Raw genomic sequence first — 20,407 nt, 5'->3', positions numbered from 1 at the left:
GATAGAGAAGTTTTAAGTTTAGCCGCCTAAAAAACTATGTTCCTGAAGTAAGTTACATAGTTGACTACAAATAATAATACCTTATATATGTGAGATTAAAAAAATATTGCGACTTGTTCTGTAATGCAAATAGAAACTTTTGATATCGACTGATTTATGTGTATACTAGCCAATCTCTTGAAAATAAAGTTTTATTTCATTTTCACGATTGATTGCAATGAGCTCTCAAGATTTAAATTTTATCTATTAGAAAACGACACTGACAGACAGTTTAAGCAAAAAACAATACCGATTTAGAGGTGAAAATGTATTTTCTGACTTTTTCATATAAAATCACAAAATTGAATATTTTTACTTTTAATGTGACACACAATCAATTTTTCTGAGCACATATGAAAGAAATTCTGTCATTCAAATGAAATAAATCCTAAATTCGTAGAAAAAGTATTGTATACAATAGTGATATAATCAAGCTTTTCAATCTAGTACCTTACTTATACTATTGCCTCTGTTCATAGTCATGATCAAAAAAATTAAGGCGTACCGTCAGAGCAGACAAATGCGAGCGGGCGGGTAGCGTACTCGAATGCGCGCGATCACAGTCGCGGTACGGCCCACACTGCCGCCACCGTATTCCCCCGTATATTATGCTAATGTGTGCGTGGCAGCGCGTGCGGTATGCATAACTCCATACCCGCCATAAGGTACCTTTGACCGTGGGACGTCACATTTAACCCCTTATGCCACTTTAAACTTACATAACAATAACAGTATTTGCTCCATACATTTACGAAAAGGTACCTTATGGAAATAAATCTAATAATACATCACTACAAAATATCAATCATATTACAGTTTATCTTTTATGAATAGAAAATATTAATTTACATTAAACTGCCCCAAATTTAATTAGTTCTTCGTCATAATAATCTTAAAAAAGACCAATAATTTGTATGTAATGAAAAGGTACCTTGTGATTAAGTTACATGATGAGGCATGATGATGATGGAACAGTTAGGATAAACTAATAATATTTTGGGGTTAAGATGGTATAAATCGTCTATTTCTTATCAATAATATATTTCGGTTGCTATTGAAGATAAGCGGCATTGAGGTTCAATGACCTCAGATATTCCATAAGGTAATGCGTCGGGTATTGGCATTTTTCAGCAAACCAATGGCTGATTTACTGCATGCGACCAAACCAAATGAAGATTATTCTAGTTAAGAAAGACTTGACGAGAGTAACTTTGGTATAATAGCAGGCTACTTGGATTTGTAATGTCGGTCGATGTACGGTTATAATATTTGCGAGGCGCCCCAACCAGAACTGAAATTATCAAATTAGTTTTGCAGAATGCTAATACAGTTCTCTACCAAACTTCTTTTCCCGTATTGACTAGTTTTTTTGGGAATTTTCAATCTTTTTTCCATAAGGTACCTTTTCTACTAAACTCTGAGACGACATTACTAGGCTTATAACTAACTTATAACAAAAATAAAAACAGGTAAACAAACGTAACGCATTAAGGTTTCAGATCACACAATAAAAAAAAATTGAGCATTTTTTCACCTCTTTACAAAACATTTCATATCTCCGAAACTAGAAACCCTCATAAGGTACCTTTTCCCGTGGAACGTCACATATTTCAATGCTTTTATTAAGGCAAGAGCTAGTCGACGTGCGATGTACAGTCGCCATCAGATATATCGGAGCGGCCAAGATGCTCACAAATATCTGAACACGCCTCTATTGTCAAGGCGCTAGAGTGCGTGTTCATATACTTCAGATATTTTTGAGCACCTCGGCCGTTCCGATATATCCGATGGCGAATGTACCTACCTATGTCGAAAAAAATTGTAAGTACTTATTGAGTTTTAAATTGAATATTATTTTTAATATAACTACCTATATAACCTTTGAAGATTCGAATAGATATTGCAAACAAATAAATAAAGTACCTATAAGGTGGTGGTACTAGTGCTCGACATGCTAATGCCCAATAGATGACACTCTGCAGTCACCTCTATTGACAATAACTTAAGTTTCAAGATGACATGTAGGTACAGTCGCCATCAGATATATCGGAGCAGCCAAGGTGTTCACAATATCTTAACACGCACTCTAACGCCCTGACAATAGAGGCGTGTTCAGATATTTGTGAGCGCCTTGACCGCTCCGATATATCTGATGGCGACTGTACTGGGACCGCGTCGAGCACCACCACCACCTTATTTAGACAAGAACTTGTTTTTGAGAAATGGCACTGCGTCTAGTCTACGTTACCATCAGCACACCAACAAAAACTTACAGGATAAAAATGTGTTTCTTTTTCAAATGTCGCTCTCTACGCCGTGGACACGCAATCGATCGTTCGTAGCCCGAAGCTTATCCATACTTGCTTCGTGATCTGATATGGCTTGCCAGTCTTCCCACAATGCTACCAGTTTATGAAGCGAAGTTTAAACCCTGAGTTGTTGAGTAGGCGGTGAGTTAACTGGCTGTAGTGTTTTTAGGGTTCCGTACCCAAAGGGTAAAACGGGACCCTATTACTAAGACTTCGCTGTCCGTCCGTCTGTCTGTCACCAGGCTGTATCTCACGAACCGTGATAGCTAGACAGTTGAAATTTTCACAGATGATGTATTTCTGTTGCCGCTATAACAACAAATACTAATAACAGAATAAAATAAAGATTTAAATGGGACTCCCATACAACAAACGTGATTTTTGACCAAAGTTAAGCAACGTCGGGAGTGGTCAGTACTTGGATGGGTGACCGTTTTTTTGCTTTTTTTTTGCAGTATGGTACGGAACCCTTCGTGCGCGAGTCTGACTCGCACTTGCCCGGTTTTTTGTTATTGGGCGCCAAATGTTATGAAGGAATACTAGAAATAAATTAGAGTATCTCGTTATCAATGAAATAGCTGTTGGTATGTAGAACATTATTTATGAACTCACATGGTTGGATAAACTGCCAAACTGGTTTAAAAACACAAAAAAATGGACAAACATCGAAGATGCGGCCGTGCTCCGAAGACTGAGCAGGACCAAGATTAGGAGAGATATTGCAATGGACGCCCGTTAGGACATTATAGGTAGTAGCAGAAGAAGAAGGGATACTAAAATACTAAGTATGTTTACTACGTATTTACCTAATAGATACATATAATTTCACGCGAAACGCCGTCGCAAATGTCGCAGTAGCACGCCATGTCATGTATTTTTGAATTGACGTGTCAATCGCTCAATAGAAACAAAAGTTTTTGAAATACTTTTATACAAGGAAAAGTGGAACGATAGTGACTGGCTAGACCCCGCGCTTTATTGAATTTGCATGCTTTTAGCTGCACCTTACCAGGAATTTTATAAGACATTGGGCTGGAATTGTTTTATAGAGATTATATTTATAGGTATTTTGTAGGTATATCATTAGGTACAAAAAAAATGCATAAAATAAATACCTAGTATATTTTTTGTTATAAAACACATTGTGAAATAGCCAGCACAAATAATAAAGTTGACTAAAACAGATGTAAGTAGGTAATAAGAATTTAAGTAGGTAAATAATTACTAGCACTTACAGCGTATAAAATATCAGCTTCAGCGAATAAGAAATTTAGTCGTATTTATTGCCCACATTTTTGCTTTGCTTAAAATCTCTCTTCATCAAAATCGCTGCAGACTTTTCTTGGTCTAACTCTACCTACTTAGTACGGAAAATATGAAAACAAGGAAAGTGTTTCTTTGACCGAGTCCTGATAGTACATAACATACCTAAAGCCTGATCAGTAATATATGATCATTGTCAAGACGGCGCTGTTATTCTAATGTATGTATATGGTGACAGTCTGACAGTTCCGTATACTATGAAAAAAAATATTCCAATGAAATTCCGCAACATGGCGTGTGATCATATATTCCTTGTCAGGCTTTACTTTAGCCAGATTTAGAGATCACTTTTATACTGGTTTCCCTGAAATAACTAATATAACTATCAGCTCTCGGCAGCTAGCCTAACAGAACCTAGGTTGTGAATTACAACTTCGTACGGGAGTCGTAACAATGCCTAATAAGGGCAACACTGCAGCTATGATAATTAAATTACACAGAACGCGTGAACCGAGATGTTTAGAAATGAAATTTACTCGACTTAGGTGCGAGTTATTCCACATTGTTTATACACAACTTGTGATAATAATAGCGATTGTAAAGTGAAGATAATTTCGTTAATGCCTAGTTATGTGTTGTTATTTTGTGTAATTAGCCATGTGTGTAATTTGAGTAGTAACATAAGATCTCGGTGGCTCTCCATGAATTTTTGCATAACTTGACTTTAAATTATTCACGTAATAAAGTTAAGTTCGCAGCCAGCAGAGCGCGGGTAGCATCACAAGTGTCCGAGGACAAGCTCGCACCGAGCGTGCGTGATTATTCCGGCCACGTACGGACCTCACAACACAGACGACCTCACACGTGACGGTTGCTAAGGGCGATGTGAAGAAAAAAGACGTATCAGTCACTTTGCAGTGAGAATTTCTAATAATAAAGGTAAACAACAACAAGAACAAGGCCGGTTTTTTATCAGCCGACGCAGTCTCGCGCGTATTCTTTCGTAACTCAAATACCAGGAGCGCAGCGGCGCGCTGTGGTGGTTCGAGCCGAGAAAACTGATACGCCAGACAAGGCGAGCAAGTCTGGGAACGGGGCTGGGCCGGGCTGACGGCGGCCGCCAGTTGCTCTGCTGCCACGATGCCGCACGGACGTGTTGTTTTCAAAATATCGATGTTTATGAATGAATTATAGGTTTTAACTTCGTGAAGATGAAGGCAAAGTATTGCGTGTATTTCGAATGATTTGAAGAAAGAAGTACAGTTCACAAAACCGATACATTTTTAAATTAATTATGTCAATGTAACGGTTAATGTCGTTACTAATCTTACAAATCGTATCGTTGCTACCCAAAACGCCAGTGGAAATGAACCTATATAGCCTTGGAGAGCCTTGTAAAACAGTACCGATAACGGCACTTGTGGTCATCGACTCGACTTAAATCGATGCACTGTCACCCGTCACGCATCGAAATATGAGCGGGAAAGACGAGAATGTTTACGGTTGTAGCGCTATTTGACTTAATTTACTGATATACTAAATTATACATGTACAATATTTTTACTAACAAGAATTTGACTTGGAATTGGAATATACTCGTAGCTTTAGCAAACCGGCAAAACCAGATAATTCAATGATTTCCTCTTTTGCTGTCGTAAACAGAAGCTCTTCTGCGAATATATTCTCATTATCTAATAGGTAATGAGAAAATGAAACGACCACTGTGAGGTCTATTAATATTTAATGTTTATTCAACCGGTTTACAAATACATAAGAAGCTTGATAATCTTGCCAATAGAAATGTAGAAAATAGCTCAAAGGATGCCAGCGAGACGCAACGCAATACCTTCAGGCAAAGATCAGCACCGTAATCCCCACAACAAAAGGATTCTTATATCACTTGAATAGGGGTTTGTTGTACAAATACAGACATTTCCTTAACGACTCTTCCTATGAATAACCTACATAAATATAAATCAAACAACGACGTGAAATCTTTCAACAAAACTCTTTTGTAAAACGCAATAAATAAAGTTCACGAATAAATCGAACCCATAACAGATTGTTAATCTTATATAGACCATTAAACACAAATGTATTTGGCAATAGTGTTATAAAATCGACAAACACGCTGTCAGACGGGCCATAATTATTTAATTGGCCTTGGTATTTAGATAGATTTTGATTTTATCTGTTTCATTTTGGGGTCTGTTTACATATGTAACTTTAAACCAACGTCATTTTGATTGCAAATTCGGTGATCCATTTTGACAGGTCGAGGTCAAAGTAATATTTCATTAGAATTTAGAACAGCTTTGACATGATATTCCTATTCATGAAATAGGTTTCAAATTATAGATGTTTTAAATAACGAGATGGTGACTTTGACAACGACCGGTATTCAAACTTTTTCAATAAAGGGCACCATTCAAATCCAAATTCATAATTAAGCTGTCACAAAAGGACCTGAACCATTTGATAGGTAAAATTCTTGCGATAACGAATGCTTGTATTGGGCAAATTAAGCAAAAGGGCGATGTAGGGCTGCAGGCTGGGCAGGGGGCGACCCTTCCGCACTCGAGTCTAAGTCGCTGCACAAACACTTGTGGAGGACATGACCGACCTGATTTGATTTGCAGACGCCGCGTTTCTTCATTGTTAGAAAGGTACTGTTGTATTGGAATCGATAGGTGAATACGGTAAATTATCGGATGGGTCTTCCTGATTAACAGACAAAATATCCAAGGTGGGGTAGTTATGCTTTTAAGCTGAAAAATTATGAGATTCATAAACAAGCGCTGAGATTATTCCTTGACATAGATTATACCCATTTATCAGACAAAGCAGATTAAAACTTATTATAAGATTTCTACTAACTTCTGAATCTGATCATCAAAATAACCCTTGGACCCAAATATGAATGCAAATAATAACTCAATTAAGAGTCATCATTCCCTTCGGGACCGATAAGAAAAACACAATAATGGAGGGACGCAGATACGCCAAATATTTTCCAGCGCTGACCCTCGCAGGCGGCGTTACTGATTACATTCCATTATAGGAATATGGAATTATGTGCTGCGGATGATTTAGAAGAGTTATAAAGAAGGGTGAGGTCTGGCAACGGGACGATTTTGTGGGGGCACGGTTCAGCTTAGTAATTATCAAAGTGCTTACATTTGTAGATTGAGCAATGCGGTCCTATAGGGGCAAAAATACAACGTCCACAGCAGATGCGTCAAAAATTATTTAGTCTCCTGTAAAATATAATTTAGTTCGCATCATGTGGGAACATCTCACCTGCAATATCCTTCACTAATTACTATCCCTTTACGGCTTTATCTACATCAGATAAAGCCACAAAAAAACCTTTCCTTTTCGTTTCCCATCTACATAATAATGCGTGGGGCTGGGGCATAACGACTGATCGCCGGGCGCATTATAATACTGCATTAAAAAAGCAGTCGCTGTATGGGCTTTATGCTTTTATACTACCTTTCATCTTTAAAGGCGTTTATAATGACTGAGTGTCAACTTGTCTCTCGTTTTTATGTTCGTAACGGTGTCCATGTTCTTTGATGTCGTTTCCGATTTCGTATGTGGAAGTGGGATTGATGGTGGGATTTTGTTTCAGGTCTAAAATCGACAAAATAGGCCAATTTAGGCAACTGCACATGGATATCGACAATATATCGTTTAGTTCAGTTGTGATGATGTGACCAAAAGGCGACTTAGGGCATTTAGTAACTGGAGACGTCATGGCTGTCATTTTCTAAACGAAACAGTCTACCGATTTTTGCGGGGGAGGGGACGTCAAATGTATTGCTATTTCTACATGATTTGTACGTAACGTCCAAATAGCCATGTCAGTCCAGACAAAAGTTTGCACAATTGTGCAAGTTTTTCGGCAGAGGGGTAAGCTCTTAAAGCCGACTTTAGTTATTAAGAGCCAACGGGAGTGATGGTCATTTCTCCATACAAACGTACTCCTCGTTTTCCTCCGTGGTTTTTGAAGCTAGAGCAATGATTTTTTCAACACAGATTAATATTGTCAATATCTGTCGGACCGTTTTGCTTTTTTTGATATTTTTGTTTTTTAAGGCGCTAGAGCCCTTCAAAAATGGCCTAATTGACTATGCCGCAATGAGAGGCGTGGCATTCAAAACTGATATCAATTAGCCAAAAAAGCAAAACGGTCCGACACAGATAATTTCATAATCATTTAGATTTCCAAATTTGGTTACGATTGGTTAAGTTTTGGAGGAGGAAACAGAGGAGTACGAAACCTCGATTTTTGAGATTTTTACGCAGGATTTTTCGCCTTGTCCTTATCGCACTACTTTTAGGTGCCGCTTCCGTTAGCGAGACGGGTATATTTACCTAAAATATTTAAAACTCAGCTCCTGTTTCGTCTTAAATGCTCTAAGAAAGGCGACTATATATTTTGTGATGACATAATTCTTGTAATTGTTATGAAAAGGTGTCTCTAAGTGATATGTCCGGATAAAATCGGATAAAAAAAAGGTAAACAAACACTTCTAGATATTTTCTTGTACAAAAGATAGTATTGTTTAATGAAAATTGCAACAGGCGTCTTAATAAAGTACCTATCTTCTCTACTACAGTATCTTTTGGCTTTTGTTCATTCAAAATCATTACTCGTAGGTACTCGTACAGAAGACGACGCAAGCAGTCATCAAGCAAAACACTCATTCAAAGACGTTTAAGAACCAAACTCCGAATACTGTGAGAACTCGATTTCGCATTGTGATTCCCGTCGCGCCGCGTGTAACGGAATGCCACGCAAGTGGCAGACAATGCGTTCTCTCTAATTGCGAGGGGTCCGTTCCCATATGACGTTTCCCCATTCACTGCTTTAATATTCGGAGCGAACGTGTACACGATTAAGTATGCTTTCTAAATATAGAGGGACCCTTCACATAGTTTTTTTGAAGGGTGGCGGCCCGGTACCTACGCAACGGGTAGGTATATAAGAGTGTAGTTATAATGAAAAGAAGAATTGGAACATCGAGAGCAGTGGATGTAATTGTGGCTTTTATTTATTTTATTTTATTAACTCTGTATTACAAGCAATTTTTTCATCAACCTACTAAGTTACCAATATATAACTACTACAGTGTCTATCGTGTTGACCTGTACCCGATCACACTATTCAAACTTGGTATCTTGGTAATAACAGATTGCGTCATGTCATCTCAGTCTTAAAAAAATATAGTTAGGTTAGTTCATCATCATCAATATTTAACAGCTATGCTCTTGTCGGTGGTAGTAATCGCCACTCTTCTTTTTGCTGAGCCAGCCTTTTTACTCCCTCGTACGACACGACAGAAACTCTATCTTTTATTTGGCTGAGATATGTGAACCTGAGCTTTCCTCTGCGTCTTTTCCCCTCAATCTTGCCCGTTAAGTTAGGTTAGTTAAAATAAGTAAATAATATTTTTTGCATTGACTTTCAGGTCTCACGGATTTTATGAACGTGTCATGTTGTTATCTATAGTTTTTTATCTAAATGTTTTTATACTATACCTAGTGATCTTCCCCTAGACATTTATTTCATAATATTCTCAATTAACTGAGCTATTGCCCATAAGGCAAGGCTAAAAGCTGTCTAACAGATAAAATCGTTGCCAAAGTAAAAAATTAAAAAATGTCCTCTTCACACCTTCCCCTGTTCTCTTCGCGTTTTTTATTTCATTCCGATATAGGTAGGGCCGGATAAAATTACAGCTCGGCATTGTCAGCCGATTATTTATAGAAAATTTGGCCGCTTTGTGTCGCCCCGCGTCGCTTCTTGGCGCTCTCGAAGGCTTTGGGTGAGATCGTGACCTGTGGATAACGGTGTCTTTTTTTTGTTAATTTTTACCTACTTTGACGTTTTTTAATTCAAGAGCCGTTATAATTTGAAATACACTTTTTTAAAACAAATTAATATTTATGCAGAGCTATTCTATTATCTAAAATAGGTCACCACCCAACTAGCAAATCTATGTGCTATAAAAGTTGAGAGCACGTTTTTATTTTCGCTTTTTGGTGCTATAAAAGGTGTAAAAACAGTCGAATAAAAGTCCTGTAAGCGTTTACTCAACGCGAAAATGCGCACTTATACAGACTAAAAGTGTTATAAAAATCGAGTAAGCGCTGTATAAGAGTTGAGTAAAAGTGGATAAAAGCGCTTCTAGTGTTTTAATAGCAACGATAGTGCTTTTATTCGACTATTTGTTCTATAAACATTAGCAATTTACTATTACTCAGTGAAAGTGTTCTATAAAAGCAGCCGCACTGCTTTTTCTCAGCAAAAATGTGTCGTAAAAGTAGCCGAATTGCTTTTACTCGGCATTTTAAATGTGTAAGAGTGCAGTGAATGCTTTTATTCAACTAATATGTGCTAAAAACGATCTCAGGTAAGCGATTATATTACAATTATTTTATTATGTTTGAGGCCTAAATCGTCTTCACGTGTCTAATAAAACAAAAAGGTATTTAAGTATTTTTTTACTGCTGTCTTCCATGACATTTATTTTTACCGTGATTGTGTACATAAGTTTTTACTGTCTGTAAGTACACGTAATACAGTAAAACCTAGCGCGAAAAATACTTTATTGATAAAACCAAAGGCACTGGTTCATATATATTCATGGGCCGTCTATTTTCTTAAATTTCAATAAAAAAATATTAATTAAAATAAGTAAAAATTTGCTTACACGATCTAGTTTCTCTTATATCTCATTAATTCGACTAACTAAAATAAGTCGAGTAACTGCGTTTACTGCTACACTTATAGCACATGATGTCGCCATGTTTATGGATTTATAGTCCGGTGGCCGACTGCATGAAACCCTACCTGATAAAAAAATAGAAAAATCCTACTCTGTAGGGGTAGCTGACTTTTAGCAGCTTCAACTGCTCTTCGACGGCCGTGGCTTAACTTGGCAAATTTTGCGCAAGTGGCAAAAAAGTGGTACAAATATTCATTAAAAAACAAAAGTGGTCAGCTACATCCTGTGTTGGCTGGTTCCTGTGTCCGACCGAATTTGTGGTACCAAGTGAGCTACAATTTACCTCATCGAAAAATAGAATGTCACTTGTATGGTAGGATAGCTGCCATTGACATTTTTTTTAATGCGGACGGACTGCAAAAGCTGCCAGGCTAAGGTGAGACCGACCAAGACATACGTCAACAAATTTAATGTAGGTATTACAATCAGTTTTTTTCATTCTATTTTTCGATGAGGTAAATTGTAGCTGTCACGTTGTACCACAAATTCGGTAGGACACAGGAACCTGCCAACACAGGATGTAGCTGACCACTTTTGTTTTGCTGTCCTCAATTCTATTATACGATGGGGTTTTTTTTTGATGAATTTTTGTGCCGACCAAGAGCAGTTGATGCTACTAAAAGTCAGCTACCCCTACAGAGTAGGATTTTTCTATGTTTTTATCAGGTAGGGTTTCATGCAGTTGGCCACCGGACTATATTGAAACGACAACATGGCTGACTTGTGCTGTTAATGTAGTTCAAAACTCTTTAAAAGTACTCTAAGCTGAATACATTTTGAATAAAACCTGTAAATACACTTCAGCTCCTATAACAGCGGTTTGAACCCCATTACCCGAATTATGATATAAGCGCGCTGTTACAGCAGCATTGTTGCCAAATGGTTATTGGATTGCTTTTAATAAGCTTTTATAGCAACAGAGAAGAGAATTGAGTAACAGTTGTATTAAAGCGCCTTATTCAGACAATTAGCTATTCTATAGCTGTTATATGATTTTAATAGAACAATTATGCTGAATAAAAGTGATTTAGTAGCGCTAACTCAGCATTTATTAAAAGGTGGAATAAAAGTGCTAAAAGATAGTGCTATAAACGTTTATACGACATGATTATAGCACTAATTAGCGAAAATTGCTAAATAGTCGAGTTAACCGCTATTATACGATATATTGGTGTTTCAACAACCGTAACTCGGCTGTTATACGATTACAGGCTGAGTAAATCAATTCTTATACGACTATTTTGCTAGTTGGGCAGTCACCATCATACATTTTAGAGTATATTGTATATTTTGTTGTGTATGTGTAATTTGAAACCTATACTCTTTCATAAAGTCATACCTAATATTAATTTTGGTACCCATATATATTGCACCGACAAATATATTGCACGTGAATAAATTCAATTTGCAATCAGATAACTTCAAGGTTATTTAAATGCAAGGTTATGACTTATGATTGTATTGATTACAGCAACAATTGAATAAATAAGAGTAAAAACAGGAAACGAATTAGCACACTGCTCAAATATTCTTTCTAATACAAGAAACTTATAAATATTAACCAAAGGTTACCCTAAACCACCCTTCTCGAAACTTTCTTTAACAGACAAGCCATCAACAGAGTTTGCCTTACTTTTCTATTAATTTATAACAACGCCATCTCACCGTCAACCCCTGAACTACAACGGATGTTGCGAGCAAAAGTGTAGTGGAAAAGTGGCATCTATCTGCTCGCAAAAACAACATATTCTAACGCGAATCACAGCTATTACGGTAAGATTTACTATACTGGCGGCATTTCTTGTGAAGAAAGCAAAAAGTTAGGATGCATCCATCAAACTCAATTGAGTTAGTTTTCTTGGAATAGACGTGCGGAATGCATTAGTCGCTAGCGAGCCAGTGCTTCGCGCTGATTGGTCGGCGGAACCGGCGGGGAGCATGCGCACTCGACGTCCGTTCGGTCGTAGCCGAATACTGGCGCGTTCGCTCCGAGATACCAGGGCCACAGCGCTCTGTAGGAGTTTCTTTATGAATTACACGCTGTTTATACGTTTTGAACTGTGTGACTGTGATGGAGAGTCGAAATTCGTGCAACTTGGTACGTTAGCTCGACGTTAGACTATGCCGACAGATAAGAAGCCAAGGAGATATCAGATTGAAATAGCCTTTATTTGACTAACGAGATGGTTTAAATCCCACTGGTATAGGTTTATTTATATTGGTATTAAGTAGTTTCCTAAATTTGACGCGGCCGTGCCGTAGAGGCTAACTTCGGCTGCAGCTTGTCATAATGAATGAAGTTTACTAAAGGGTACGTTTCACGTAGAAATTTGTAGTGTGAATTTGGGTATTTAAATGCACTCGTGATATTAAATTATTCAGTTATGAATATTGGCTTAGTCCAATAATATTCCAAGCTTTTCTTCCTACCTGGTAAATATGTAGCTACTTTATTTCTGTACGCGGAAGTATTGTAACGGAAGACCGTTGTGGATATTTAAATAAAGCCCCTTGTTGGGTTTAAAATCTAGATATTGCAGTGCAGTTATGTAAAATGTATGAAGGCATTAGAAATTGTAAAGCTCTTACCCAGAGCAAAATGGAGGCCTGGGCATAAGACTCATAATACAGAACAAAATTTCGCAGGATTTGATCTAAAACTACACGGCCCAAGCGAACTAAACAAGTTAAAGGTCCCTAGGTCTAGGCTAGATAAGACTACACCTAGGTACGTTTGATTCAGCACTACGTGAGTCCAAAATAATAGGTGTCGGAGCTTGAATAACCTTTTCAGATATTTAAAGCCCGGTGTGCCTAGATTATTAGCTTGATTGAAGCTATAGGAAAATATATGAAGGACCGAAGTGAAGTCCTTAATGTAGCATAACTAGCATATACAGCATAATGATTAATGAACCAGGGGGAGGGGTTTTGGAATTTTGATCGCTCGATTTCGTCACTCGAAAATCTGTGGAAAACGGCGAAAATGGCGAAATGCTAATTTTTGAAATACGAGCGATAGAAATTTGGAATCTAGTGGTATTGACGACTCGTTTTCAATTCTATTAGTAGAATTTAAATGCCTAGTAGTTGAGATATTATTGAACGAAATACTTACAGGAAATCCCGCGGTCGAAATTCAAAAATTGGCCCCTATTCAGCACAGATATGATATCAATACAACAGTAGGAAACTTCGCACGTTTTGAAAGCGTTATTTATACATAATATATTGTGATAGTAACATAATTCAAGGTTGCATTTTGTACGTGTGCTACCACTGCGTGTGTACTTACATGTGTAGAAAACAATACGTGTCGTTAACAGCTAACAGCGTCACGAGTCACGTGTTCGCTAAATCTGTTCCAATTTAGCTTCGTGAAGTCGGAACGGGCTGGGTATTAGCTTTGACTAATGAGAACTGTTCTATCACTAAAATGTGATAAAGAGCTTGTTTTAAATAACGGTGGTAAACTACAATGATGAATAAGGATTAAATAATTTATCACTTATAAAGACAAAGACCAATAAATACACTTTCGATATGAAAACTGATTTAAACCTATGATTATGATTGATTTGCCTATATTTCTATTGTATAGTTGCTTTATATCTTTCTACTTCTTTCCAACGTTTAGTGTATTTTTTAGGTATGTTTATCCTATAAATTTTGTATGTATTTATATCCTTTATCTTGCTGGTACCTTGTTGTACATTTTGCAGCATTTGTCACCCTCTTTTCACTCTCTCTTCTCATCTACTCAAATGTTAGCTGGAAGAGATCCCTCACAGGGATAAGTTCGCCTTTGTACTTCTTACTAATTTTATGTTATTGTCAATACCTGTTTGTATTAAAAATAACTGGTATTTTTTTATTATTTTGATATTCACGTTTACCTATTTTAAAACCAAAACACAAAAAACAAGGCCACTCAAAAACTGTGAAACACATGTTATCATATTTTCTATCATTTCTGCCAAGCCTTTCTATGGCCGGTAAAGCCTAGCTTTAAAATATTGTTTCTGCAATAAATGGCTTAAATATGCCTAAAATAATCCACAACATGGGAGAGTATCACAATAAATAATTGCAATAAAACGTGCAGTTTCAAAGGTTCTCACTAACATAACCTAACTAAATTTCTGCACATTTTCTGCATAACCCCTTGCAAATATGGCGATGACATATTTCAGCCTCCCCCGCGTAAATGAACGCACGGCAGACCGGGCTGCTCCAGGAATAGGATTAATTAAGGCCTATGACGGTTTAATATTGATATTCCAGCTATGAAGCCTATTTCGGGATTCATTTCCTATTAGAGCGCATCAGGATGATATGGTTCATGAATTATGAATTTCGAATTATTCCCGGATTTGAATAGAAAATACATTTCAATACATGGTATAAGTAACGTGTATTTGATCGCAGTAATTTTTGCAAAGTATAGATTTTTTCTAATTGTTTGTAGTTTGTTAAGTCAATTAACGATTTTTCGAATTCTTCTAATAGGCAAATAGTTTCGTTGCATGATTGTTTTAAAGACTTAATAATTATATTGAGAAATCTAGGCATCAAATCTAGGTAATTCTCTAAATGAGGTACCTTGTGTACCAAGGTTTTGTGTGTACAATTCGGCTCAGATTATTTCATAGAACTATACGACAAAACGTTTACGGAACAAATTAATAAGCGCATTAAATTGGGCAAATCTTAGAAGTAAAAAGGCAAGAAAAAGAGGAGACACTATGAAATACTTAAAAATGCAGATAGGTAAATTATTGGGCATTCAAAACCTCATAGTAAAAAGACTATTGTTTTCTTTTCAACTTGCTTCAAAACTAATTCATAAAAAAAAAAATAGGAATAGACGTAAAAAATATCTACAAAAGTATCTATACTATGTGTTATTCAGTGAAAGCATAAAATTGAAGAGTAGTAAATAACTGCACACGAGAGTATCACTATTTATCATAAAATGTACGCAGTTGCCCCTGAGCACGTTATTGCAACGCCGGAAACTGACGTGTACGCCCAGTGTCATATACGCCCAGTGTCATATGAAGCATTGACATTATACTGGCAAAAAATGTAACCTGAACTTTTAAGTTTGTTTAATGAAAAATAAATTGAGTTTGCGATTCTACACGAAAGAGTGCTGCAGTAAATTTGAGGAGGTATTCCCATTTGTTCCCTTGGTAAAGGAAAACTATACCAACCAATAATCACTTAGGAAATAATTCCCATTTTGTTCCATTGTGTCGTAACGTTCCATAGAACAAATGGGAACTACCTACATGTCTGAAATCAAATACACTGTTATGAATGAAACGTCTATTAGGACTTCAGAGCACTTACCGCAGTGGGCGTATCGAGTTAACACTCGCCTCCCACAAGACGAGCTTCCCCGTGTGTGACCTTTACCATGCCCGTGCAGCCCACAACAAAACCGGACACACAAGAAAAAAACAGGAACCATTCAAACTTTTATTAAAACTCAGGGTTAGTAACAGAACCAAATAACACATAAAAAGACATCACAATATCACAAGGCTACCCTTACGAGAAACTTGTTTACTATCAAAAACTTAATGTAATCTCAAGACGGGCATAATGGGCCATTCAATTTCTCAGTGGGCCCCAGTTTCTGTGAGCCATGTAAGGGGAGCCTTGATAATAATAAGCAACGATAAACACGCGTGAAAGGAGCCTGAACCCTTACCAGCTGCTGCCGCCACAATGCCAGGATTAATGCACCAGAATCTAAATTATAATCAGACCATGCATCGGGCACTAACTACACAAAGCGTGTTTTAATTCGCGAACGAAAACAAGCTGTTATTATGAAACAAGCCATGCGCTAAAGCCAGTATGTGATCTTGCTTAAACGAATTGCGTAAACTTTTACGTGCGTAAAAAATAATGAAAGCTCACCTTTTTAATTCTCTTCTTCATGATACGCTCGGCGGCGTACACGCTGTCGCCGAGGCCCATCTTGTGCATCCCCAGTTTGCCGGCCAAATTTGTACAACAGATCCAAGAAAAACACTGCAATCCAGTTAGTGTGATCCGATCACTGCATCCAAATGGTTAGGCACCGCAATCCAGTACACTGTTCTTGTCAACACACACTGTCACGGTTTAAAGTTGCCGCGCGAACGTCCCTTGATTTTGGAGTCGCGCGACGCGGCCTCCTCGTATGATCTCTTGGCAGAAACTGAAGTAGGGGGAGGCGGTCCTCGCCCCGCGCGTCCCGCTCGCGTCACTCCTCGCCGCACCGACAGAGCGCGCCACCGGTCTCCAAACAACCGCTCGATATCTGTAAACAAGTTTTATTTTCATCAACATCGTGCCTTATTTTCAGTTTATAATACTATCAAGTTTTATAGATGTTGTTAAGATGTTGAAATTAGTATTATCGTGAATATAAATTTTCATTTACATATAAGATAGGTAATTGTATATAACACATAATTAATATGTATATAAGGGTGTGCTACATTAATTAGATTAATAGGTATATCAAGATCCTAGGTGATAGACAAACCATCAAAGATAAACTCTGAATGAGTTGGCATCTACGTACGAGTTATAATTTGCAAAAGGAAAGCAGTTGTGATTGCGCGTGGTCGCGGCTAGGTAGGTATATTCGGTTGTCGGTGAATGCGCCGGGCGCTTCCCGCGGAGCCACGCGGCGTTGCCAGCCCGCGCCGGCTGCGAGAGAAACACGGCGCTACCCTATTATTTACGCGCGACGTTGCCGCGCCGAACGGCCTACGTTGATTACGAGGACACCGCTTTTACGTTCGATCATCCGGCGCGAAATTACTTGTTTATCACGGGATTTTGAAGAGATATTTTAATTCTGTAAAAAGTATTAGGTTCAGTATGACTTTAGGAACAATGTGACGAGTTTCTTTTAAATTATACCTGTTTAGTAGCGGCACAACACAGCTCCGATGACGAACGAATTGACTACGTCGAAAGACAACAACGATTCGGTCGCGAAAGTGGTCCAGCTTATTTAAATTTCACTGAAAACGTCAGCGAAAGCGACCGGCTATCAGAACGCGTGTGAAGTAACTAAGGCACTCACAGTCGTGTCGAATCGGGTCGGTATTCGTGAGCCGTCGTCGTTTCGTGGCTGCGGGGTGCGGGAGGGGAGATACGAACGCACGCCTGATTGGCCGCTCGTCGCGGGCGGCGGGCATGAAGCCGAGGCGACCAATAAGAACTTGCGACGCAGTGCCCCGCCCGACGCGGCTCGGCAGTTGCGTGTTTGCCTCTCTCTCTAGTTCGATTTTCAACTTTGTTTTTTGTACGCTGCTCATGTAGAAAAATAAACGGACATTTTGGATTATAGCGAGGGGTCCGGATGCGGGCCGCACATTGAGGGCATTGTTGTCAGCTCGGCGGAGATACGAGCGATAAATATACAGCTTGCGACACGGCATGGCACAAAGGACGCGAATATGTATTGTGTTTTATTATTAGTTGTCGTAGCGAGGTTGACAAGAATTAAATGGAAATGTCCATAAAATCATAATGTAGGTAAGTACTTAATACAAATGGTTTCTTTTTTTTTTCAATATATTATAGGCTTATTCTGTATACGTATAGTTGCTTTTGTATTAATATCGTTGTCTTGATACGAGCGTGGCTGACGTTATATTTTTTATTTTGTTCAAAGACAGGGAGATCACAGCCGAGCACTTGATAGGTATAGGTAAAGCCTGACCAGGAATATATGATCATGCGCCATGTTGCGGAATTTAGGTACCTACATATTCGATGAACTACATTAGTGAGGTTAACGTAGATTTGTAGTAAGAATAATAGTCTCCATTCTAAGAATTAGAATTCTAGATGTGGACCGTAAAAATCAGTAGTTAATAGGTATTAGAACCGCCGGTTTCTGTAGAAACTACTGTAGGCAGGTAGGTATATGACTACTGAGAAGAACATTCCGACACACAGTTTTGAATTCACGGTTCGGTTAGTTTCACTAGACTTATATCGACCGGGATATGAACCGTAATTACCTTTTGTACTTATTTGGGAGCTCGAAAACAAATTGTCTTTTCGGAGTCACCTGGAGGGATCGTAATGACAAACGAAAGGGTTCTCGACCTTGTTGGCTGTTGTAGTATCACTGCCACCCTAAAACAGCGAAGGTTGCGGTGGCTAGGCCATGTTTTACGTATGGACTCAGATAGACTTCCCCGGGCAGTGATGCAAAGTGAAATTGCATAGGCCAAACGACCAGTCGGATGCCCGTTGCTTCGCTTTAAGGATTCCTGCAAGCGGGACATGTTGTCGTTTGGCATCGACCCGAACACCTGGGAAACGGAAGCCCTTAAAAGAGCGGAGTGGCGTAACCTTTTACATGATGGCATAGCGAAGCAAAGAAAAGACTTCGGGCTTCACAGTAACCATCAACAGATTCGCGTTTCACCTGCGATCTCTGTGGCAGGAAGCGTCATGCTGCGATTGGACTTTTCAGCCATATTAAGAAAAGGTGTGCCGCTGCCGCACCCCCGATCTCCGACGGCGCACAGACCTCTTCTTAATAAACTGTCGCTGCAACAATCACCTGTCAAGAGGCTGTGGCCAATGATGAATGTCCTTATCTGCTGCTTAGAAACCCAGGGCCGCTTTCCAGATAACTTGGCGGTCGTAAAGGTACGCACGAAACACTATTTCAAGGTGGGGCACTCTATGGTATCGAAGTGCCTCGACCAGCGTGCAGCGTCTCGAACGCGATTCTGTTGAATGCGTTCGTGATATCCAGGGATACTGCCATAGCCAATTAATTGGCCAATTCATCTTGGTCAACCGCACTTTTTGTTACTTCCTTTAGTTGGGTAGTATATACTTATATAGCCATAAGCCGAATTGAGCCTCCAAAAAATTGGGTCCAACGGTCCTCTTGAGACGGGACTCGTAAAAGCATTTCCCCAACGTATCTAAAAAGAAAAGGGCCGCTTTCCAACCTTTGTCTTCACGGCTTCGCACGGTTATCGCCACCTGCCTATACTCTTTTGTGAGTTAATTGCATCCCTTCAGGGCTTTTATCCTTTTCCGGGTCCAGTCGCGCTAGCACATGATTGGTGCGACAGTATCTCGTGGTTAGATAGACTAGGTACCCGTCCCTCGTTTATCAACATAGGTATGTAGTTAGAAAAATACGAGTATTAGTCTATCTCGCCGCGAGATATATATACTGTCACGCCAACCATGTGCTTTTGCCTACCTACAGGCAGAGGCGGCAATGTTATAGGTAATAGGTACCTACATTTGTTACCTATGTAATTCACCGGTTTTCGCAAGAAGCCTTAGGCTCAAGCGGCTGCCCAGGATACGAGAGTTGCCGAATTATGCGGTAATTTCGCGTTACTCGAACATCCAGTATACAGTATACCACACGTTCATTTCATCTCTATAAAGTGCGATTACATCTTGCCGCTCTCGCATACAGGTCTCTTCACGCTTCATTTGTTTTCCACCTTGTATCCATAGTTACCGGTATCATAGTAGGATGGAAGGTCCTTACGACTCCTTAGTAGTCCATAGTAGGAGGACCGGTATCATAATAGGGTGCACCAACCCGCTAAACCGACTTATAAAAAAACATAACAAGCATGTGAAGTGCGCACTCTTCTAAGTCTTTTGAGTCCTCTGCTTTAAGACTCTATGTAGGTACTCAGTTCTTGCATGTGAGGACTCGAGTCCTTTAAAGAGAACTCTCAAATTATGTACAAAACCTTTTTTAGGGTTCTGTACCCAGAGGGTAAAAACGGGACCCTATTTCTAAGACTCCCCTGTCCGTCCGTCTGTCTGTCTGTCTGTCACCAGGCTGTAACTCATGTACCGTCATCTATAGACAGTTGATATTTTCACAGATGATGTATTTCTGTTGCCGCTAAAACGACAAATACTAAAAACAAAATAAAATAAATATTTAAGCGAGACTCCGACAAACGTGATTATTTTGCCGTTTTT

The 20,407-nt window shown here is 38.8% G+C and overlaps 1 protein-coding gene across 1 annotated transcript in view; it reads right to left on the bottom strand.

The window, feature by feature from the left end:
• Positions 1–16,556, bottom strand: part of LOC134792770 (polycomb group protein Pc) — a 30,493-nt gene extending 13,937 nt beyond the window's left edge. Inside the window, exon 1 of the mRNA XM_063764103.1 lies at positions 16,340–16,556. Within this exon, the coding sequence (XP_063620173.1) occupies positions 16,340–16,408 (69 nt within the window). The 5' untranslated portion in view covers positions 16,409–16,556. The remainder of the gene's footprint in view (positions 1–16,339) is intronic.
• Positions 16,557–20,407: the final 3,851 nt, after the last annotated feature.

Source organism: Cydia splendana, chromosome 8 (genome assembly GCF_910591565.1).
Source record: "Cydia splendana chromosome 8, ilCydSple1.2, whole genome shotgun sequence".
Lineage (NCBI taxonomy): Eukaryota > Metazoa > Arthropoda > Insecta > Lepidoptera > Tortricidae > Cydia > Cydia splendana.
The sequence above is the reverse complement of the archived record's forward strand: the minus strand, read 5'-3'. Positions and strand labels throughout refer to the sequence as shown.